Genomic DNA, 24,792 nt, shown 5'->3' with positions numbered 1-24,792 from the left:
AGGGTTTACCACCCTTTCTTGTGGTACTAGCACGCCACTGGTCATCTCACTTTAGCTCCAGGTAATTATCTGTATTCTTTAACAGATTTGCTTGCTCATTTTTTATTAACGAGCCATATTTTCCGGCTGACGCAGAAAGAAATAAGCTTTTAATTATAGCCGGTGAAAATAGCGCGTTTTTTTCCCGTTTCTTCGGGAAAAAAATTAAAACCCATTTACATTTGGTTGATGAGAGTTTAAGGGAGGGAAAAATGCGTAGTGACCCGACGAACAAGCGGTGCAATTAGGAGACGAAAAAAGAAGGGTTGCAAAATCATCATGTGACTCATAACGTACGTTATTAGAAATTTTGTGGCTTGAAACATTTACATTTGAATATTCTTGGAACAAAGACACTCTGTCATAAAAGTATTAAAAATTCATGTTTATTGTAAGCCTTCGGCTATCATTTTTGTCCCTGTCCACGCTATATTTTTCCTAATTGTACGTTTTAACAAAAAACCGCTTTTCTCTGCTAGACTTTTCCAATTATTTTCTATCGTGAGAACGACCGCATCTGACTCTAAAAATTTTTCTGATTCATCATCCAGTTGCAGCGGCGCGCGATTAATTTCGGAAAAATGTGCATAAATGGGGCCCTTCAAGGTCTTTAGACAGGGTCGCGACTCGGTTAACCAATTTGTTTGTTGGACGTTTTAAGTAATCGTTTGTATTTGTCATACACAGGCTGACCTCATAACTCTTTGTGTTTGCCATGATAATGCAGACGCGGTTCGAACTTTCACCACAGTTTTGTGTGGGTCGCTTTTTGTCAGCATCTCGAAGGACCGATTACAATGTATTGTTAAAATTTACAATCAATTTTAAGGTCAGCGAAATTTTTTTTTCTTGACAAATGGTGAATGCGCCATTGTATGCAAATGCTGAAAATCCTTAAGTCATAGAAAATACCTCATGGTAGTGCAATATTTGCGTAAATCATAGCATATTGACCATTTTTGCTGTAAATAAGATTTTTTGTACGACGCATCGTTTAGCTGTGAAAAAAAAAATACATTTTCACATTTTTCCAAGGATTGGATTTTTGAGGAAAAAATTGGAATTTTTAAAATTAGCTTTAACGGGCAATTAACCTATTAAGTCAATGATAGAAATATGACGTAAGTGTCAAAGAGCTACATCAGGCCTTATAAAGAAGCCAAGCCCTGAAAAGTGCATAAAAATATCAAAAACGACATATTCACAATGGTCATAGCAAAAATGGTACCATTTAGAACCAAACTGACAGCTAATTCGAGTCTCTTAGATCAAAATCAGTTTGAAAAATAATTTTGTTAAGATTCAGTTAAGTTCAGATGATACCCAATCGAAAGCCTTACAGAAATCTGTGTTTCGTGCATTTTTCCATTCAATCGTAAATAACTCGGTTATTTGAAACATTCTGTATATACATATTAAATAATCGTAGATAGTCAATAAATGGAGCTATCACGTGACGTTGAGCTGCACCGTTTGTCCGCTAGAGGGCGCCAAAGTTGACCTTGCTTTGAAGTTTTTGTTCGTTATATGTTTTCAGTGAAATAACTTTCACTGAAAACAACAAATACAAGGATTTTACAATTTATTTACAGGACCGTCATTAAAGTAAAAAATAAATATTTATTAATGAACTATTTTCCATTTTTTTTGTTCATTACATGTAAACTTAATAGTTTGTGATCAGTGCTGTGATCTATGCTTGTCATTAGTTTTGTTTTGACTGTGAATTTTTACGTTTCGATTGTCACATTCAAAATTCAACTTCACGGAAATAAGGTTTTTTTAAATGAAATTGGCTGTCAGTAAATCACTTGTAAATCCACCTTGTAATCACGTTATTATTTCACCTCCTTGGAGTAACATCTGAGCATTAAACGAATACACGTTGAAGAACTTGTTGTGAGAAAATTACTTTATATTTCAACTCACGCAAGTAAATAATAATCTAATTAATCTTGATCGGGTTATTATAGCGCTAATTTAGTAGATTTTGGCTGTTTTATGGTTCAAAAAAGCAAAATTAGAAGAAAAATCAACTGGTGTTAATGTAAGAAAATCAATGAAATGACAATCTGGTGCTGGATGTGACTTCACATATTAGATTGCATTTGCGTTAATCTCAGCACAGTGGGAATAATAAAAAATATGGAATGATACAGTTTAGGGTCGAAACCATCATCGCCTCGACCGCAAAACCACCCAACGCTCCAGACTTAGATCTGCGAAAATTAACGCGAACTTTTGTCAACAGTGTATTGGTCGTTTGCAGCAACACGCGGCTCTGATTGGCGGACCGAACGCCACGTCATGCCCGCTCTGTCACAAGGTGTTCCTCGGTGGGGAAGCCCTGATGGAGCACATGAAGCACACCCATAAAGATCCGAACGCTTCCGGGGTTGCCAGTAAGTATTTAGTCTGGACTGCCGTGTATATTTTTAAAAGAAGAACTCGATATATACAAGTAGAAGAAAGTTTTAATTGCATGAGGTTAGGTTAGGATGCATGCCTGTATACGGTGAGTGTTTGGTTTCTGTCCATGAGGAGAACAACAGTGGCAACCCTGTGACCTGACAGATGTCAGTTGTCATACCTGAAGTTCAAAAACTGATGACAGATGTCACTTATTAATCTGCCTTGTTCGATTTTATTTGAGCACACCGGTCACGTGACTTTATTACCAAAAGTCTGTTCTGGTCTTGCTCTGTTGGGGCAAAACTCAACAGGCTTGCAATGTTGGCAAGTTGTCAGAAAAATCAATTCAAAAATGTACTTAAATAGTGATTGTATAGCGGTTTGTCATCAATATAAAATGCACTATTGGCAACCTTGTTTTTATAATTTTGACATCGTTTATAGGCTCGTTCGTAATAAGGGTCTTGTGTGACGTCATTTGACAGTTGACGTGAGCTGTTCATTCCCGTGTTACCAATTTTACTGAGCTTTCTCGGTTTTATACATTTACCAGGAATAAATCCTAGTAATTTTCTGATAAATAGCCATGTTATACTATTTTCTAGGATATTCTGACCGTTACAGGGTGATTCGATTAGTGGTCAGTCCTGAAAATCTAATTTTAATCATCAGTTTGTAACTCACACATTCTCTTTTTGATCATCCTGTATATGTTAATGAAAGTGTCAACAAACTGACCTATTTAACAATAAAGGCAGAGTGAACTAAGTTGATGTATAATTATGACTATTTCCACTTTTTAAAACCACTTTCCTCACTCACATTATTTTTTTTCTAAAAATTTACTTTAGATTAGCATAAATTCTAAAATACATAGAAGTTCTCAATCCAAAAATGTTAGGTAGAAATTTCAATACATACAAGTGGCCACTTAGACTTGGCAACCTTGCTTTGTTTCGTTCGCCAATGAGACCACGTGACGTGTTTAGAGAGACGTCAACTATCAATCTTACTTGACTGACATTATTAAGCAAATTACTTTTATCCCCTCAATAATTACAGAAAACAGTTAAACTCACATTAAAAGTTTACATGTGTAAAACTAAGGGTGGTAGCAATTGTGGCCTACTAAAAATGTCAAGATACATGTGACACTTGACAGATGTCTAGCTGAATGACAGATAGGAAACACAGGGTTGCCAAACCTTCGACATAAAACAAACTACTCCAGTGTAACTAATCAGGGTGTAGACATACAGTAAGGGTTGTTGTTCCAATTAATTTGCAGTGTATTATCGGTTTTTGGCGGGTGTTAATTGCCCCCCTCTCTCCCTGCCCAACAAAACTTTGAGTAAACGATTAAAAAATAAAGATGACGCGCGGATGAACGGAAAGCATCAAACAAAAATGCTTTCAGGGGACGCTGAATGGCTCCCCAATGAAAAAACCCTTTTATATTTTTTAAGTGCTCTCTCTAGACGCGAAGCCCGATTTATAATAAATCACCCTCGAATTAACTTTCGTATAGTTATTCTTTCTCTTTCATATTACATTTTTAGGCCGATTCGTCTTCAGTTTTTTTTTCTCAACGGGCGCCACTAAAAGGGGGTGATTCTCGGTTTTTGCATGACTTTTGGGGCATGTTGCACGATTTTTTTTATTTATTTTTTGGTTTGCTTTTGAGAGCGGTTCCCCCTTACCCCCCTCGTATTTATTTTGGTAGCTTTTTTTTTTGGTTTAGTAGCCTGCCGAAATAACCGAATTGGCGGTTTTTAACTTAAAAACAAAGCCAAAAGTTTAATATCGATATAATTTTTTTCCGTTGGTATGACTGCCCTTGCACATGGTATTGGAGCGTCAAAAACGCTCTGAATACACAAATTTTCCCTAAATTCAGGGAAAAATGTTTTTTTTTATTATATCGATATAGGTGGAGTGTATCGACTCTCCGATTCGGTGTTAGGTGTTTTATATACAGGGTGGATACTTTTAATGGTTTTAATTTGGTTTTCCAAAGTTTGTAATATCTCAACTATTCTGAGATACAAAGTGGAGACAAAAGACAACACGTTTTTTCAAAAAAGTTGACAATTTCTAATAGTTTCTGAAATATCAGCTTAAAACACAATTTTGCACAACAAACAGATCGCACATACTTTTCTGTGTTGCATGCATTAATTGGAGAAAACAATAACAGAACACAATAATTCCGAAAATAGTAGGAATTGTTAACATTTGTGCAAACTGTTAATAAAACATTTTTCTTGTTTTTTTGAACTTTTTTCAAATCCAACGCTTCTTTTTTTGGCAACCATCATGAATTTGAATTGAATTTTCGTACGGGAACCATACTGGATTTTGAACATTTTAGAATTTAGCTTTTTCGTGATTTCGGTAATGTATCACGGGTTTCTAGTTTGGCAATTTAGGAAAAATAACAAAAATATGTTTTCACTCACAAAGAGTGGTTTGAAAATATTAATTCCACATTTCTCTGACCCTAGGTAGTAGTTAAAAAGTCATTTGACACTAGTGCGCGTGATATTATTGTCATTTTCAAATAGTCAGTCAGGTGACACAAACATTATCTTTTTAAATTGTTTTTTTTTCTCTGACTACTGAAATTTAGAAGAGAGACAGTAATTTTAAGAGTGAAATGACAAGTATGACATTATGTCACACAAGTATGACGTTATGTTGCTGTTTTAAAAGTCAGTCATAGTCAAAATTGCTTGCTGTTTTAAGCTCATTTTTCGAATCTTTATTAAAGTTCAACACTACAAAATTTGGTATAGTCAGAGAGAAAAATGGTGTTAAAATTTGAACTGACAGAAAGAAAGTCTTAGGGCAGTCAGGGACAAAATCGCTTGTCAAACCCACTTGGAGTGAGAAAATGACAGTTTTACACAAATAACAAAGCTACTCAAAAATGTATAGTATTCATGTATAATACATGAGCGTTATATTATTATTATACTTTCCATTTCTGATTTGCAAAGATTGCCTTGAAAACAACAACCAATTAGAGGGTCATCTGACAGTCTGTTTACAAATACCAAAGATGTCACGTGTGCTAATGTCTGACCTGACGGAAAGTTGTTAAGATTTTCAAGGCACTCTTTGCTCTCCAAACCGGATAGGAAATTTTGACAACTTGGTGCAGGAATCACCAACTTATAATTTGAAAAAAAAAACGTAGAAAACATTCCATATAAAGTATCCAGTCCCTGATTTTTTGGACTTAACTCATAGTTAGGTGATAGAGTAATATTGTACGTACAACTAACCATATTATCCCAAAAAATCAAACCGACCTACTGATTTTTTGACATTTAACATTAACCTTATATTTACTTATTAACAAATGCTTCTTGATCAAGGTTCCTGGGGTGCTTTGCTTTATCTATTTTTCTTTCTGTTGTTGACGCCATCGATCCTTATTTAGCAAAGAGAAGGACAGCGAACCATCCTTGTCCGGTTTGCGGCAAACACTATGTTAACGAAGGTTCGCTACGAAAACATTTGGCCTGTCATCCGGAAACGTCACAACTGTCATCTTCGCTCAGAATGTGGCCGTGCTCGGTGTGCCAGGCCGTGTTCACCCACGAATCAGGTACCGGTCGTACTGCTTTACGGAAGGACAGGGGGGCTGTGTAGTACCAGGCATGTTCTGTAGTGAATATGCTTCCCGGGTCCTTCTAAGAAAGTTTCCGAAAAATTTAGGGAAAATTTTATGTTCTTTAAGCGGAAATGATTTTTCTCAACAAGAGAAAATCATTGAAGGCTCCCCCTAGTCCACATATGTGTAAGGGCAACCCCGGCGCTTTTTTTTTTTTTTTGGGTCCACCCAATCTTTTTGGCACCTTTTCTCTCTTCTCTCTCTTTTTATACATATATACCACCTTTTGTTTTACTATTTTGATGTCGTGACGAAATGCAGGCAAAATTGTAGTTTGCATGTTGGATTTTTCAGTTGACACACACATATGTGGACTGAAGCATACAGAAGGGTGTGAATGTCACTAAAAATCCTTCTTTATGCTTCCCATATTTTTTTTTTAATTAATTAATCTTGTCACTGACTGTGTACGATGCTAATATACAAAAATAATGAAAAAAAGGGCTGCTCACCCATATGGAACACATGCGCATGGACCCCAAACATCAGTTTGCTGCGCAGTACGTGCTGTCTAGGGCGGCTGCGGAACGGCGCGAACGCGAAACCCTATTGGCTGCCGTGTCTGCGTCGGCGCAATCCAGTAGCTTGTTGGGATTGGCCGGAATGGGTCCTGGTAAGTTCTTACAGTGTTGCCATAATAAAAAAGTGCACATTCAGTATGGTTTCAAGCGTGTTAGCAATTATAAAAGTGCACTGTACCGGATGGTCAACTAAGAATGTATTTGAAAAACTATCTATATATATAAAAATGTATTTCTGAAATGCCCAATTTTTGTAATTCCAGCGTTGCCACATTTACATAAAATCAGTGACAACATTTGATCAAGTCAACGAGTGCGTTGTACGAAAAAAAATCATATTTAATAAAAATTGCGCCTTTTTGAAGGGCAACTTTTGAGGGATACAAATTTTACACTGCTAACTCAAACCGTTTTCGAGATATTTAAAAAATGTCCGAAAAAGAGTAATCAAGTTTACGCTCTCTAGCGGCCAAACGGGACAACTTGGCAGTGCCCGCTCAACGTCACGTGAGAGCTTTATTATTAGGTACTTACTATCATATGATGTGTCTATAAGGAATGTTGTAACCTAACCTAATTTTAGCGAACTATACAGTATGAGTAAAAAAGTAACGGATTGCAAATTACACTTTGTATTTAATTTTGGTAGAATCTATTGTACATCGAACAACACAATTCAAACAAATGTTAAAATTTGGTTTTTGGTTAAAATGTATCAAAAAGTCTTCGAAAACATTTTTGTAACCCTGCCAATTTGAATCTGACATAATGGAAGACTGTCAAAAAACGTCCAGGGACAGAAAAGTTGCAAAACAAAAGTCAAGGCAGAAATTACGGCATTTTTGACACTATTTAAATGTGGCAACGCTGCAAGCACAACAATATTTTAGATATTTTTCTCTTGGGCTTTTCTACCATGGATAGTTTCTCAAATACCTCACATCCTGAGTTGGCCACCCGGTACAGGGTGTCCCAGTGTTGTTTGCTGCCATCATAATATTTATCCATCCTACTTGCCATACAAATTTTGGTTTATGTCACACACATACAACCTGGGATACCCTGTTTACTGTATAAAATTTCTACTGACCTAATTTTTGAGTATTTTTTCTTATTTATTTCTGTTTTTTTTTTATCTCTAGCGAGTGGATCACCCATGTGCGCATCTCCTAGCGCTCATAGCGACAGTTCCTCAGGTAACGGCCGTTTATCATCGGCAGGATCAGAAGCAGGCGGTCTGAACAACAACAACAACAACTGCAATACGAAATTAGGTGATATTTTACGAAGTGAGTCTTATTAGTTCTAAATTAAGCGACTCCCATTCCTCGCCCCTTTTTAGGGTAACAAAAAGAAATCATAATAATTTTAAACAGACACTTTTGCAGGCAACAACGGCATCCACCAACAATACAACATGGAGGACCATCTCCAGGCCAACCGGATGGCGGTGATAGCCAACATGGTCGGACAAGGACCACCCGGACTGGGTTCGGATCCAGCTGCCAATATCGCCAACATTGCCAATCTCGCGATGAGATTAGGAGTCACCCAGGTGAATTAATCAAGTTGTCATTTTGGTTTGTGACGTTTGACCGTCTTTTGTTTTTTCCTGTCAAGGCCAATCAAGTGAACAACTCCTCCAATCCTTCCACGCCGCCAATCACCAACGAGGCATTGTCATCACTGTCAATGAATGCCGTGAATGCGATGCGCGCTTCTATGGATATGCGCATGGATGTGATGCGTAATTCGGTGAGTTTTTTTTTAATAGTAATCTAAAAACAAAGTATATTGTACAGGGTGTCTCAATAAGTAAAAATAAAAAAATAGAAGGAAGTTGGAAAGGAGTGTTTCAGCAACTCTACTTTAACTGGGATACCTCCTCCTCCCTGACGTTTCTTCTAATATCTCTATTAATCCCGTTTATACAGAGTGTTCGAGAAACAACGGTGCAAATTAGTATAGTGCTATACAGAGTTAGCTTACCTAACCTAAATAATTCATTAAAAGTTAATCAAAACTAAGTATTTAAGAAATTTTAAATTTTGGAATTAAGGGGGCCATATTTTAAAAAAACATTTTCATCTTTCTGTCATTTCCGGTTTAATCGAAAGTTTTTTTCATTATTGACAATTTGACACCCTGTATACTTTTGAATGTTGAATTTCCTGTTTCCTGTTGAAACTTTATTTTTCCACAAAATTTAATAATTCAAACAACAGAAAATCTTACTACGAGCACAGTATAGCCAGCAATTGAGACACTGTAAATAGCATTCACCAAGTGTCAAGAAAACTTTCACCTTATAATAGTTCTTACTTTTTATTTAATTTTTTTGATATTTTTACGAGTGGGTACCCAGTACTACACTAAGGTACTAAAATAAGTCCAAGAAATTTTCGTACTCACTAAATATGAAAAATGAAAAATAAATGGTAAAAATCAGTAAACCTCAAAAATTACTGATTTTAGTTAGTTACTCATTTTTGAAAACACTAAGTTTACACCAGTGACAGTTAACTGTCAATTAAAACTATGTAAGTTTTGAAAAAAAATCTCTTTGAGATTTTACAGGGTGTTCCAGAAACAATGGGGCCAATTATTGTGGGGCTAGGGCTATAGGGCGGCGTTGAAAAATAAAGAAATTAAGCTTTCATTTCTATTATAAAAATGTAGCTTACTTTCAATATACTGGGTGGTTGAAATAGTTTTTTCCACAAATTTAAATCACTCAACCAGCACAAAATCTTACTAGGAGCAGTTGAGACAAAAGTACTGTTAGTAGCATTCACCAAATGTCAAGAAATGTTTTACTTTCATGGTTCGTATTTTTTAAATTCTTTTTCAAAACAAATCCGGAAAATTTAGGTGCTCATACGAAAAATTTGCAAGAGTTGGTCTCTTGCAAATGTTCAGATTGATTTTCTGCATCCAGTGGACTAGGTTTACACCCCCTTAAAACCGGATAAACGCGGCCATTATTGACAGAGTGTTCCAAATTTAACTTTTTCCTTTTTGTTTTTTTGAACATCCTGTATATGTTCAATCCCGTTGCGGCTAACACGCAGTGAAAGAGCAATTCAAGACGAAAATTTTGAACATTTTATAGTCAGATACAAAATTTTTAATTTTTTTTATAATTTTCAACAAAAGTCGAATATCTCGGAAACGATTAGAGTTACGTTTTTCAGAGTTTGACAATGTTTTACAAAAATTCAATTTGGTGCCTTCTTTGTAAACATCTATTTGAATATTATTTTCCTCGGCGCTTCATATATAAATGTGACATTGAGTATTTTTTTTAGGTTATGGATATGTCACAAGCGTCACAGCAGAGCGCGCAACAGTCTGTGGCCGCGCAGGAGGCGTTGCGCATGCAAGAGGCCGTCATTCGATCTCAGGCTGAGGCCGCACTGAGGCTGGCCATGACTCAAGGTTTGTCCCAGTTGAACCAGCACCAACAGGAAAACAACCACAGCCCCCTACGTCACAACGGTACTTAATTTCATTTACTTGTAAATTGGTGCAGATTGTCTGCCATTATTTATGTTTTTGTATTGTTGTTGCGTTATTTTTATTTTGGTTTTTAATTTCTTTTTGTAGAAAAACACCTCCAGTCGTTCTGGCAATAGTGGGTGGTTCCTTATTTAGTTTTTCTGTAAGTTTTATTTTGGTAGTTTGTCCAACTTTGCAGCGTTTTGCCATGGTTGATGTTTTGTTTTTTTTTTTTTTTGATAAAGGTCATTACCAAGGCCATCAAGGTCAATCGTCGCAACAATTGAGTCCCGACCTGACCGAGGCACTGCGATTGCAAGAACAAAGGCTCGAGCAAGCGCTACGATTGCACGGCAGCGATCCGCGAGCCTTAGGGTTCTCGTTGGGCGGGGCCGGCAACCTGCAGAATCTGCAAAACTTGCAGCAGAACCTGCAACAGAATCTACAGAACACGATGCAACAGCAACAACAGCAGCAACAGCAACAGCCGCAGCAACAGCCGCAGCAACAGCAGAACCAAGGTCAGCAAAGTAGTTCGAATCAGCCATGAGAATTTAGTTATTACTGAACGCGCAACTTGACCTATTTCGGTAACGATTTCGCTATTGTAATTAGGGTCAATGTATTGGGGAGGTTTTTCTTACAAAGGGGTAGTTTTGGAAACTACAAGTTTGGGTTCATTTCCTTTAAAATTTTTTTTTTATAAAAAATTACTTTTTTTTATACATAAAAGCAGATTTGTCTAACAGAGTTGCAGATTTTTAATAGCTTCTTTCTACAGAGAGATTCCAAAAAAAGCCTGAAATGGTAGGCAAAAAATTTAAATTTAAATCGTTTTCCTTAGCTCACCCGGTATGTATTGAAACTATTGTACGATTACTAATTCTGTAGAAATTTACACTAAAAGTTCAGTTAAAATTATACATATCTCAAACCAATATAACTTAATGCATTTCTTATTTACAAGCTGTTCAAAAATGAACATTTTCAAATTGAGAAACCAAAAATGCACTCTGTATACATTGAAAATATGTAAATGTAAACTAGTTACCAAAAGTGATCGGAAATCTAAAACTCCTGACCCTAAAAATACAGGGCGTCTCAAGTAATTTCTAGATATTATCAACATACATGGAGACTAAATTATAAATTTTACTTTAGAAAGTCACTTTTCAAAAATGATTATATAAAAACTTTCAAACCTTAAACTAAAAAACCAAAAATACAGGGTATCCCAAGTAAAATTATAGTATACAATAATATTGAAATTATTAAACGATTTAAAAAAAACATTTGAAATAAAGTAAACTGAAATATCATTTAAAATATACAGGGTGTTCTGAGAAAAATAAAAAATGCTCATTTCCGATTAAATAGTAAAAAAACTACACTTTGAAGGTCACGTGACTATTTTCGACAGTTGCTGATAACTGACCATTAGAGTTTTGCAAGGTCAGAATTTTATTATTAAGGTCACGTGACCTTCGTATCTGAATTAGACAATTGAAAACAATGATGTGACTTTCCGCAATTCCTGTCAATCTTCAAAAAGGTCACGTGACCTTCAGGGCCACAATTTGACCTTAAATATGGCCATGTTACTGGAAAGATGCTATTTTAACTATAAGAAGAGTCACGTGACCATCAAGGCTTCATTCGACGTTTGAAAATATTCACGTGTCCTTCGTTACTGAACTTGATAATTAAAAACACACGTGACCTAAACAAATTTCACAAATTTGGTATTGAAAAAATCGATTCTCGATAAAAAGGTGTGTCCAAAATTTTGTCTATACAGGGTGAGCAAAACTTACGAAAAGCGCCAGAAACTATACGTGAAAATTGGGAAATTTCAAATTCAAAAACACTCTCTGAATTGTTTGATTGAACACTCAAAATCAACCAAAATTATTTACACCAACGCAAAGATGCTGAAATTAAAAAAATACAGGGTGTCCCAACAAAACAAATTATTATAGTAATTTGATGCAGACCCTCTCTAAGTCTCTAAGTTTGTTTTATTTAATTGGCCACCCTGTATATATTTAAATTAATCTCATCTTCCCAAACTTGTACATCAAAAAAAAAAAATACAGTGTACAGGGTGCATCCAACAAAAATACACTTTAATAAACTCTATAATAAACAATTTAGTATGAAAGTTTAACCCTAAAATTAAATAATTTTAATCATATACAGAGTGATAGAAGTGCTTTTTTTACGTCACTGTGTATTTATTAACTTGATACAAGAACTAGCAGGATAAAATTTTTAAGTATACCGGGGACAAAAGTGGGTTTTAAACCACTCTGTATAACACTTGCAAATTATACAAAATTATAATTTTTCTCAAAACGTGAAGTATATACAGGGTGCAGAAATTTGTAGTACACCATTCTCGAATCACTCTGTAGAATAGACTGTTTAACAAAACTTACTAACCAAATTTTGGTTATTAAAAGTCAAAAAGGAAATGAACTTTAAACACTCTGAGATTTATGAAAACCTCCTTGGATAACATCACCCTTTTTTTTTGAAGTAGCTATATATAGACTATACAGGGTGTATCAACTAAATGACACCTATAAAAATTGAAGTTTATTACAGAAATGTGCCAAAATTCGCATGTTTTTAAAGCAAAGGCAAAGTTGGTGTTCAGTATATCAAAGAAATTTAAAAAAAAACATACAGAATGCCTAAGGCATTAGAAAGAAATATATTTATACATATAATATTTACACTTTACAAGTGTACCAACTACAAAAAATAAACATAAATCATTTTAAGGATGTATAGATTATAAGTGTTGAAATTTGAAAAAAAAACAGGAGAAAAATCGATCAATGGCGGCGGGGGGGAGCTGCGCCTTTTTTCATAATCCCCCCCCTTCCCGTTTGTCGGTTTCGCAGATTACTTAAGTTGTAAATATATTGATTGTTTTTAGATTATATTATTATTAACTAAGGTATGAATGCGGTAATAGAGAATTTTTAAGGAAGCTCAAAAAAATCCTAATTTTTAACACTACGAACGAAAAGAAAAAGCATCAAAACGTTATTTTTCTGTGATTTTTTTCTTCTGGGCCGGTGATTGTACGTTTTAGCAATAATTTTTGTTTTTGCAATTTTTACTGTGATTTTTCTTTTAAAGCAAATTCGTATATTAGGGTAATGCGGTTTTTTGAAAAAAAGTACAAAACTGCAAGAATGTAAGCGCGAATGTGAATTATTTTTTTCGAACGACAAAACCCCCCTGAGCGTACTTAAACAAAAAAAAAACAAGAAAATTATTATTTTTAATTGGCTTATAAAAAATATTTTTGGGACAATAGTTATTTCGTTTGTTGTACAGAATGTGGTTTTATCCTTCTTTTTTGGTTCCGTGTACATATTTACAAGTAAAATAGGCAAGCCTTTGTTGTACATATACGCCCCCACTAAAGCGGTCCATCCACGGTCCCTTACCGGGGGAAGTTGATAAATTTAGAACAGAAAAACGAAATTTTTTCTTCCGGTAATGGATCACAGATGGAGCGTTCATCAATAGCCATTTCAATAGTCAATAGTTAAAAAAATACGTACAATAGTTACTTGAGCAACCTTAAGGTTGACCACAATTTCCCATAAAAGTGACTAAAAAAATGTGTTTTTACAGAGACACTCGGTATATAATAATCATAAACAGACAGAGTGCGTAAAAATTATTTCAAACTTTTTGGTTCAGTCACTTCAAATTCTATTTTTACTGCTCACTTTCAATAACAAAAAAAAATTGATTTTTTGGTAACAGCTGACTGATTCCTGCAAAAAAAGTAACTTTGTGGCAGATTTTCCAGGTGGCTCCCGCATTTTTGGAACCACTTGGAGGTGAATCTGTCGATTTTTACGCTCCACACCCGATTTTGACGCTTTGCCCCTCTGTGAAGCCTTCTTTAGTAAAAAAAAGGCTCAAGGGGGGCATATTTGGTGCCTCTTAACACACAATCACCAATCACTAATGTTTAATCCTAAACTGTCCAATTTTTTATGTTTTGTTAGATTTAGAAGAAACTAATTTTTGAAGCACCCTTGTAAGTAAATTTCTTTGTGGTGTTTTAAACTAAACCATTTTGAACATCTGTGGTGCCACTGGGAACAGCTTGTTTGAACGAGTTTAAAAAGAAAAACATTTTGATAATCACTGAAATTGTGTCAATAATTTGTGCTCCGGAGAACAGTGGCGTGCGTAACACATCAAAATATGTAAATAAAAAATCATTTGAAAAATTTGTGATAAATTATAAGGGGCATACATAGCCATCACTGTCATCAAGTTGAAAATACCACTCAAAAAAGTGTAGATAATAACAAAAATTACAACACCAACATTTTAAATGTGAGAATCTTACTGCAGTGGCGTGCATAAAAGAATTTCAATTTTTTTTAATATCTTTGAAAATTCGTCTGTAATGTCTGGTAAGGCACTGCGTATTTAACAAAATGACTACCACTGGAAATTTGCGAGTTACCAAAAATACCACCTTGTAAATAACAACAATATCAATTAAGAACTATACAGGGTGTTTCAAAATTAGAGTACAAATTTTTAGCAGAAGCCGTCAGAGCCAGAGCCGCAGAGATCGGCCGTCACGTGACCTGAGAATCACGTGGTCAAAAAAGTGACGTGACGTTCAAATGTTGAATAAAATGCAAAATTATATTTTTGATAACGTGACCTCCAGCTTGACACTTCAAAAAATTTCTGAATCATGTGACCTACAGAGAGCTCCAAAGCGAAAACGGTTCCAAAAAATCTTATTATTGAAAATGTTACTATATCTATATTGGTCACGTGATCTTAAAATCAAATTTTAAAAAATGAGGTTACACGGCCTAAAAAAGTATCTAAAAATCATTGAATTTGAAAGTTATCATCAAATCGGTCACGTGACCTTTAAATCATAAATTTGATTTATTCAAAATTTTTTTTAGAAAATTCTTGGATGTGAATATCGCTAAATTGGTCACGTGACCACAGAAACCCGAAATCAAATATGAATTGACTCAATATTTGAATTCAATTTATCTTCTTTGGAGTTTCCTGGATGAAAAAGTTAGCAAATTGGTCACCTGACTTAAAACTCATACATTTCAAGTTAATTCAGCAATCACGTGACCTTAAAAATTCAGCATAAGATAGATCAAAATTATTTTAGCAATTTTTGAATCTGAATATTGCCAAATAGGTCACGTGTGACATTAGAACCACAAAATCAAGTTTAGATGTTTACGGACCAGTTTCAATATAATTTTTTTTCTTTTTTTTCCACACCCGGTATAATAAAAACGTCGCAAAATAAAAAAAATTTAATTTAATGGAAAAAGTGTTTTAATAGGAACAGTGCCACCCTAGTTAAACATTCAAACGACAGTGGTGTGTAAAAAGTTTTTTCAAGATTTGTGACAATATTACAAAGTGGACATAAAAAACAGTGCCCTCGATAATTTTTTTAAGTAAAAAAAATTGATAATTTCCTATACGAATCAAATCTGTAAACGGTATGACTACGCCAATGAAGTAACTGAGTTACAAGGGAGCTTCAAAACGTATGTTACAATAAAAACCAGCTGACTGATCATAAAACATCAAAAATTGGACTTTTTCTGTGAAAAACACAGAGTGGCTTTTGTTTGTGTGTTAAAATGGACACCCCCACACAACACACACCCGATCAAGACAAAAAAACACAAACAACAAGTTAAAATACATAAAATACAAAACAGTAATTATACAATAGCCCGGTTGCACAGAGTGCTTCATATTTTTTGCCCGTTATCTAACTATTTAAGAAAACTTAAGTAGTTACCACATAAAAAAAAATTCTCCATAGCCCAAAATCAGAGATCTACTTTGCTGGGGGGCTGGTTTTTTCGAATCCGCCCCATTTGTAGAGGGGTGGGGGTCGCGCATGCCCACTTAAGCGTCCACCACCCTGTTCGAAGTAGATTTTTGAGACCATATTATTTTTTTGATTAACCTCGTAGCGCCCCTCGGGGTAGCTTTTACTTCCTTCGTGGAACTGGGGGGCGGACAGGTAATCGTCTGCTAGTTCCGGCCCCGAGGGGGGCGCTGCCAACATTTTTTAAATGTATTTTACAAAATATCACGACTAAACTGCCCGATAACGTCGTATATTTATTGTAAAATTACATAGAAAAGGAAATTTTTGATTTGCAATAGCCCACAATTTACAAAAGTGTGTCGTCCCTTAAAAAAACGACGCGCGTTTTTTCAATTTTCTCACCGATCTTTGGTTAGGATTTTCGGTTCACTGTTTTTTGGACGGGCGTGTGCCGCTCGACTGTCTTACTGGGGCCCAAAAAAATGCCACACTTAGTATAATATATCAATAATAATAATTAATCACGTAAATAGTAATATTAAATAAATATTGTAATTGTATCCGCCTGTGCTGTGTGTTTTAATGGCTGGTGCAGTCATATTAGTCACGTGTCTTTTTTTTGTGTCACCCTGTACCTTTTGGTAATCGAAAACATCCAATCTGACAGTGTATGGACATCTTTAAATTTTCTATCAAAGCAATTAGTAAACGAATGGAAAGTTTTACTGAAAGAACTATGGTCAAAGATAATATACTCGTTTTCAACTCAGTTGAAAATGACGTCACACTAAATGGTGTTTTTCAGAAAATTTTTTAATAAAATTACAAAACCGTGACTTTTGACACAAAATAAGTGAAGCTGAAAATAGTCAAATGTCAGAAATATTGTTTTTGCATCATCAGGAAAAAAAGTGTCAAAATGATCACAAATTACCAAATTATTCACTGACCTAACCTAACTTTACAAAAAATAAAGTTCGAAACTGTCACGTGACTTGTAATGCATAATAATGAACTTTCTGGAGACAAAAGAAAATAATAGTCACGTGATCAAAAGTTGTCAAAATAATTTCAAATAATCAAAAGTTTTAGGATTTAAAAGTGGTCAAATTCATCACGTGATCAGAATCAGAGATTTTAATTTAAAACTTCACAAGATCCACAACTGCAACGTAGTCAGTTTGATCACGTGACCCTTGAACTACAAAAACAAATTTTAAATGACACGTGGCTCAATCTTGAGGTTGTCAAATTTGTTAGAAAAACGACGTGACATTCGAGAATTGTCTACAATTTAAAATTCAATTTTCGATAAGGTGACCATTTGATTGACAAATGAAAATTCATGAATCAAAAATATCAAAATTAAAAATGGTCATGTGACCCCCAATAGAAAAAAAAGTACCGAAAAATCTTAGTCACGTGATTTTTAAAGTTTTCTATAAAATCATTGGGAAGCTTGTAAACAATTCTTAATTGAGAGGTGGCCAATCTTCTTATCACGTGACCTGAAAACAACCAACAAATTATTACGTTGCTCAAAAGTTGTCAAAACAGTCACGTGACCTTAGGAACCCGTCAAAAAAGCAATGGGACCATTGTAGTATTGTATAAAATGCAAAATCAATTTTCAGACACTGGAAAGTTGGTCACGTGACATTATGACTATAATATTCAGTTTTAATCCACGTGATTTTAGAAATTCAGTTTATCAAAACCCTGGAATAAAAGGTGTTCAAATTGGTCATGTGACTTAAATCACAAATTTCAATTTAATTTTTTGACTGGTGATCTAAATATTTTCCCTTAAAATACTTGAACCTGAAAGTTGCCAAATTGATCACATGACCACAGAAACGCAAAATGAAATTTAAATCGTTGATCACGTGATCTTAAAAAAAGTTGCCAAATTGGTCATGCAACCTTAAAATCACAAATTTCGGATATGAGTATTGCCAAAATAGTGTAAATTGTCAATCACGTGATCTTAAGAAGTTCAATTTAAACTTAACAAATGTCAGGGTGCTAGATCATGTGACCTTTAAAATTTTACTTAAAAAGCTTGTCAAAACTGAACAATTTGGTCACGTGACATTAAAATTTTACAATTTAGATCACGTGTGATTGACGAAAGTTTATTTACCTAAAGCTTTTCAAAGTAATCAAAACGGTGAATTTGCTGCACCGAAAAATTGGCAAACTGGTCACGTGACCTTATAACAACGAATTTGGAAAAAGTTCAAATTTATGGAATGACAGTAGCTAAATCAATCACGTGACCTTCTAGAACCGCAAATTTAAAGTGAAATTTTTGATCACCACGTTACTTAAAAGTGTTTCAAATGTCGAAATCTTGAACTCCAAAATTTGACTTGCTCACGTCATTTAAAATGTGTGTAATACATTTTCTTACAACACTGTAAAGGGTTTTAAAGGGAAATACCAAAAAGACCATATACGTTATTTGAGAGCCCCCATTATACTGTCAAATTTTAATGTCATTACCTAAAAGCAATGGCGGTCTTAAACCTGTGTAAACTGTATGGTGTACGAACAGCTTAATTTAAGATGTCTCCCAAAGTCATCACTTGAAAATACAGATTTAAAGTTGACCATACACTTCCAGCATACCTTTTGGAGTTACATGAACAAAAATAACAAAACATTTTAGACTCAAAAATGATGGCATTATACAGGGTGACCACTGCTACACTACCACACAATCTTATCCTATAACGTCATGTCGTGTGTAATCCACTCTGAACTATATAAATACAGGGTGAAATTTCCTCTTCCTCCTCTCACTTTCACACCCAGATTGTAGCGTGTAGAGCCGAACAAAGCGTAAAAAAGCCCAGATAGACAGTAAAAGTGCGGCAACGTCGGTTTTTCGAAATTTTTAGTTCAAACAGCAATAGTCCAAACGGGGATTTCATTCCAGGGAATCGCCCTATACAAAAATGTTTGATACTCCACACTTCAGTTTCGAGTTGTTTCGCGCCATTGGTTTTTGGGAAAATATTCAAATTCTTGTAAAAAATTTATAGATCAAAAAAAAAAAAAGTTTGTAATTTTTATTTTAGTTTGACCAAGTACACTTTTTTAGTTTAACCAAAAAGCAAGGGTTCGTGTATTTTTTCAAAAAGCGGTTGCTTTTATTATTTTTTTACAATAATATATAAATAAAACAAATGTTTGAAAAAACATTTTTGCATACAAACACACACACAATACACACAACACACTTTCGGGTCCATTCTACCAAAAAAAAAAAAAAGTTACACCTTTTATTAAGTAAAACTTAAAAAAAAACCATTTTGCGGAATTGTTTTTAATTTCAAAAAATCAAAACTTTAGCGGGTGTTTGATTTTAATTTTTAAAAAAATTTCACACAGTCACACTTTTAACTCAATCCCCGTAACTGCAAACCACCTGAGTTGTCAAAAAAATTCTACCATAAGCAACGTTGCCACGTTGTACCTTTTTGACCAATCGTACTGCAACTTTCAGTAAGTTTGTTGATACAGGGGATGAAACTATATAAATATAAATAATAAAACAAAAAAACGTCACTTTTGGGAAAACTACAAACGTTTCGGCCTTTCATTATATACACACACAATAAATGACAAAAAAAAAAACGGAAAATTCAAGAGTTTTTAAGAATTCAATAGCATAAAACCACATACATAATTAATTACGTGTAGTTTTTAAATGTTAGCCAATAATTGTTAAAATGGTTATGTTTTCGTGCTATTTGTTATATTATTATCAAATTGTTGTGTTGATTGGGGTCCTGTTAAATTGCTTTTTAAGTAATTAAAAAAATAACCAGACAGAGAAAAAAGGTGACTGAAAAAAGCAATTTTAAGTTAGGAAATCGGTTAAAGCTACTACGCAAATTACACTCTTTCAATAATTATTATTAATCTGTTTTATTATTATAATTTAAAAATCGTGCAATATAACCTCAAAAATGACTTTTTAGACCCTTCGGGAGTTGCCTTAACCTGTATCTTGACTAAAAGGACCCCATTTTTTGACGATAATATTATCCTCTCTCTATACACACACACTAATTATTATTATTATAATTGTAACGATGTAATAAGCATTTTTAAAAGTGTATTTATTTCAGTTTTAGGTTTTGCTTTGCTGAAATTGTCGCCATTAAATATAATATAGGGTTTTCCAAAGTAGGGCTCCTTTATAACAAAAAGGGGCTGCCGCCAAACTTTATCATCCTCTGTTTTTTTTTTAGTTTAGTGAAACCTGTTCTACAGTTATAGATGTGTATTTATTGTTTTTTTTTGTATACGTTATATGTTTAATAAAAAATTATATTTTAAGAAATTACTATAAACTTTTATATATTTTTATTAAAATTTATTTTTAAGGTTTGACGATCTTTTTAGTTATATCTTAAAAACAGACCCAAACAACCAAACTCTGGCAGTTCTGTTTTGAAGTTTTTATAAATATTAAAATACTAAAAAACTAAGAACATACATGTAATAGTATATAGTATAATTTTGTACTTTTACTCCTTTATAATTAATATAAGTAAATGTTTTGCCATTTTGAAATATGTTTTGACTGCCATTTTATTTTTTTTATATGTATAATTTAACTTATATATTTTCGCTTTTTGTCGTAAGTTTAAGTTCCTATCTTTTACTATACACTGTAGAGCAAATTTTCGGAATGTAAGACTGAGTGTGTGCGAATTATTCAAAAAAAAAACAGTGAGGATCATTTCTCTGGTGTCGCTTTTGTAAATCTTGTACAAAATAAAAAAAAATAAATTTAGGCACCCAAAAAATGTAAATTTTGTACATTACATAGAGTCATTAATAATTTAGGAATGTAAAAAACAAGAGAGACCAAACAGTCTTTCGATTAATTAATATCATTTTAAGGAGGGTGACACCAAAGAAATTATACAGCCGCTACTGAAAAAATCTCTAAATAAACGTTATGCAATTTTTACTATTAAGCGAGTCGGAAACATTAACTGTGAATTCGAGGCATTATTCGAAACAAATTAAGATTGAAATTTAACTAATTTGTATGATATAGGCGTTTAAAAAAAAAACAATGTGAAATTCTAGAGAAATTTCGTTGCAATTATTTTTAACCAAAATTGATGTATGAAAAAATGTATGTGTGACAATGTATTAATTCTATTTACTGGAATAGCAATCATTAAAAAAATATAAAAAATGCAGGCGTTTTATTTAAAAGTGGTTAAATGCTGTGGATTTGAGTTTATAGCCTAAACATGGTGGCAGATATGAAATAGTGCCACAAGTATCTTATTCATTAAATTATTTGGAAAAATTGGATCTTCTGCATGGAGAAATATTTAGTTTTCTTGACAATTGGCGAAGGTGCAAGTATTAGTTTTCTTTACAATATGAGAATGAAGGAGAAAGAAAGTGTAATATAAACAGCTGCTTCTCAGAGCAAATTAAAACACAATAATAGAATATGATAAAGACAGTGATAAAGCCGACGTTATTATTATTAGATTAATAATTATTTACTATGCCAAAAAAAAAATATAAACTTAGCCTAAACATGGCGGCTTAAATCACAGTACACTGTCACATATATGTCAAAATAACTTACCTTTTAGTGACAATTGACAAATGACAGCCACTGCTCATATGGCCACTGCTTAGTTTGAACCGCAATTTCTTTTCCTGTTTCAATTTAAATTTTTTTGGCTCTCCACTCCAAACCACCCTTTAAAATAATTAGAAAAAAATGGCTTCAGGCATTGGAATTTTACCCCCCGACCCGTTGTTTTGCTTCCGGGAAAATATGGGTCCCGTGCATGCCCTTTGCTTCCCCCAAAGAAACCCCGACTACTCCGATATACTGTTGGCGGGGACCGAAAAGGGCGATGTATATTTCTGGGACCTTGAGGCAAGTATACAACCCTCCAATTTGGTTTTCCTCACAATCACAACTACTACTGCTTTTTGTTTTTTTTTTATCAGTTAACATTACTTAAATTTTTTGTAGTGCAACAGATTACAACACAAGCAAAACATGGGTGAATCCATTCAAGCAATTCATTCAGTCGATTACGATATCATAACACAGGAAAAGAGCGGTTTAGTTAAGCTGTGGTCAATCGAAAACAACACAGGTTACAGGTGAGTCAAGTCACATCACAAACTATTTTAAATAATATAACCATTGACTGTTTAGGGCACAAAAAACGTTTCAAAGCTATGGAGGTTTCTGCAAAAGCATCCTGGTAAATAACCAACTAATTTTGTCTCAAGGCGAAGGACTCTTTGATGCTATAGATTTAAATACATTTAAGACTGTTAGAAAATTTGTACCTGATGAATTTGGTGACAGAGTTGGTCATCCCATGTGCCTTGAGTATTTTAAAGTGCATGAAGCTGAGTATTTGCTTGTTGGATATGACAGTGGTCAGTTACTACTCAAACTCCTTGATGACCAATCAGAGATCACTAATAAACAATTTTGCAGGTTTTGTAAAGGTGTATGACTTTACAACTGCCCGATTATGCTGCCAATTTAAATTCAAAGAGTTTGTCACCTCGGTTACCTTTGATCCTGGTACTAGCCAGGGTGTCGTCGGCACTTCTTCAGATACACTAAACGTTTTCAAGTGAGTAGGTTTACTCTGCATTGGGTAGATTAGTTGCAGATTGTGCAGTTTTGTAGGTTTAATGGCTCACTATTTCAACAAGCTGAATTAAAAATGCCAAATCCGGGATGTCAAATTGTTAAGTTTAGACCTGATAGAAAGTTGTTTGTTGCTGGTGGTTGGGACGGACGACTGCGGTAAGTTAAAACATTTGACAACACTGTTACTTGTCTCAGATAGTGGTCATGTGACTTTCTAAATCTTGAACACCCAATAGGCATTTACGAAAATTATACCAGCTAATTCCACCGTTTACCACAATCGGTGTAACTTTTAAGGATCTGGTTCATTACGGTTGAATGAATTTTAGAACGCGATTGGTATTCCTATTCCTGATATGTCTTTGACACTTGACTGGTATCCAGATGTTCATTGCTGAAATGTTTTATAATTTCGGCATACCTCCATCTCGCGAACAGAATATATTCCAATATCCATTTTAATTTAACAGGTCAATCTCATAAGCTAGCTAAATTGCGGAACAAACCCACAAACCGTCAACCATAAACTAATTTTTGAGGTTATGACTCTAAATTTTAACGGAAAACCTGTCAAAAGTCACTTTTTTCTTAATTTACCGACGGAACTTCTCGATCCATAAATCATAAACCGGGTACATATATTCGGTATATCGGTAAAATTTCAGAACAGCAATAGTAGTTACCAAAAACAATTTTCGAACGCTCTAGGTTAAACAGGTATCTACCGGTAGAATATTCGTAAATGCCTAATGACTTTTCTTAAGGTAAAAATAATTTTCTTGCAGTCACTGCTGCTATGCAATACAAAAAGATAGTAACTCAAACTTGGGGTACAGGCAATTTGAAGAATTTATGTTGTAGAGACTAGGGAATCTTTCAGGGCCTACTTGACTTGCTTAGCTGAATGTGCCAGACAAAGACGACACTAGTCAAATATCATCAGAGTGACAGGTCCGGGTGTTTTACGTTTGGTATTTTCGAAGCAAATTTAACGTAATATGGTGATTTAGGCACACTTAACAGTCGTGACGGTGTAAAAAAAAATTTCAAGCAAAAAAAGCCACTTACAGCTAAACGTGTAATTAAACAGCTTTGACAGCCAAATTGATGGAATTTACCTGTTAAACAGCATAGCAACACTGTTTGACACTAACCAGAACACTGCACCAGTAATTTTGAGCTTGGAAAATGCTTGTTTGCCCCGGAAACACCACACTGAACTGTACAAACAAAAAAATTCGAAGGTGCCCCCGCCGCCATATTGGTTTCACTGTCGCCACAGCCTACTTTGATTTCCCTAGATTGAATATGTATGATTGGTTGCCTATAACCGCGCTTAGAAAAGTCACGTGACTATTATAATTTATATTTTTCAAACTGATAATTTAAAATGGGTAACATTTGTTATAGGATTTATTCCTGGCGTACTTTGCGCCCTCTAGTAATCCTCACAGAGCACAAAAAGCCAATTTCAGACATCCAGTTTTCCCCAACCATTGTTCGATACTGGAAATCCAAAATATTTGCTTCAGGTAAGCTGGACTATTTTAAGCTTATTTCTTACTTTGTATTTTATATGTAAATTTACAGCTAGTGCCGATGGTACAATCTATTTGTGGAACGTCTATCATTCTTACACTTATTAAAAGTTCAAACTGAACGAAATATGGTCAGTACTTTCTAGTTTTTCTTATTACGTAATTTGTTCTCGATTTACCACGGTAAGAAAAAGACATATTCCAAAAACTGCTGGAATACGAAATGTGATATTAAATTAATATTGTCTGGTCTTAATTAGTTCTCAGTTTAGATTTAAGATTAAAAGTAATGCCAATTTTTTGTATCAACTCTAGAACTTGTTGAATTTTCTTACCAAAATTTGCTGTTTATTTTTACTGTCCAGTGTAAATGACAATATTGTGTTTTCGCATCAACATAATTTTAGTAGGCGTAATTCTAAAGTGTTTATTGTGATATTTCTTTACTTTTTCTATATTTTTCCATTGAAAGAAACAAGAAAGATTTTTTATATAAAAAAAGTTACTAAGAGATGTGTGTGTTTTATTGCCCTTTTCCTGTCAGTTGAAAG

General features: G+C 34.2%; 2 protein-coding genes across 12 annotated transcripts in view; both read left to right on the top strand.

Annotated features, from left to right (window-relative positions):
- dati (zinc finger protein datilografo) overlaps positions 1-21,208 on the top strand; it is a 150,109-nt gene extending 128,901 nt beyond the window's left edge. For 6 of the 9 annotated variants that reach the window (XM_081974613.1, XM_081974615.1, XM_081974616.1 and 3 more), the window contains 8 exons: positions 2,291-2,441; positions 5,897-6,064; positions 6,573-6,743; positions 7,794-7,940; positions 8,028-8,206; positions 8,272-8,406; positions 9,960-10,149; positions 10,395-21,208. In XM_081974613.1, coding sequence (XP_081830739.1) covers positions 2,291-2,441; positions 5,897-6,064; positions 6,573-6,743; positions 7,794-7,940; positions 8,028-8,206; positions 8,272-8,406; positions 9,960-10,149; positions 10,395-10,699 — 1,446 coding nt within the window. In that variant the 3' untranslated portion in view covers positions 10,700-21,208. Of the gene's footprint in view, positions 1-2,290; positions 2,442-5,896; positions 6,065-6,572; positions 6,744-7,793; positions 7,941-8,027; positions 8,207-8,271; positions 8,407-9,959; positions 10,150-10,257; positions 10,313-10,394 lie in introns of all 9 variants that reach the window. The other 3 variants (XM_081974619.1, XM_081974617.1, XM_081974618.1) reach the window with 3 other exon arrangements.
- A 470-nt stretch (positions 21,209-21,678) lies between these two features.
- Positions 21,679-24,752, top strand: LOC145725757 (guanine nucleotide-binding protein subunit beta-like protein 1). Of its 3 annotated transcripts, none has more exons than XR_014177390.1 (7): positions 21,679-21,962; positions 22,062-22,195; positions 22,251-22,480; positions 22,542-22,683; positions 22,740-22,859; positions 23,489-23,654; positions 23,714-24,165. XR_014177390.1 is itself a non-coding variant. In XM_081974598.1 (7 exons), exons 1-7 carry the CDS (start codon positions 21,801-21,803, stop codon positions 24,347-24,349), a joined length of 966 nt encoding a protein of 321 aa, XP_081830724.1. In that variant the 5' UTR covers positions 21,680-21,800; the 3' UTR covers positions 24,350-24,752. The 3 variants fall into 3 exon arrangements, 2 of the variants coding, with proteins under 2 accessions (XP_081830725.1, XP_081830724.1); XM_081974598.1 differs by lacking the exon at positions 23,489-23,654 and adding an exon at positions 24,294-24,752 and having other exon boundaries at positions 21,680-21,962; positions 24,114-24,235; XM_081974599.1 differs by having other exon boundaries at positions 23,489-24,165.
- The last annotated feature ends 40 nt before the right edge of the window (positions 24,753-24,792 follow it).

Source organism: Ips typographus, linkage group LG3 (assembly GCF_016097725.1).
Source record: "Ips typographus isolate SLU linkage group LG3, UJ_Ityp_2.0, whole genome shotgun sequence".
NCBI lineage: Eukaryota > Metazoa > Arthropoda > Insecta > Coleoptera > Curculionidae > Ips > Ips typographus.
This window is presented reverse-complemented; position numbering and strand designations above follow the sequence as displayed.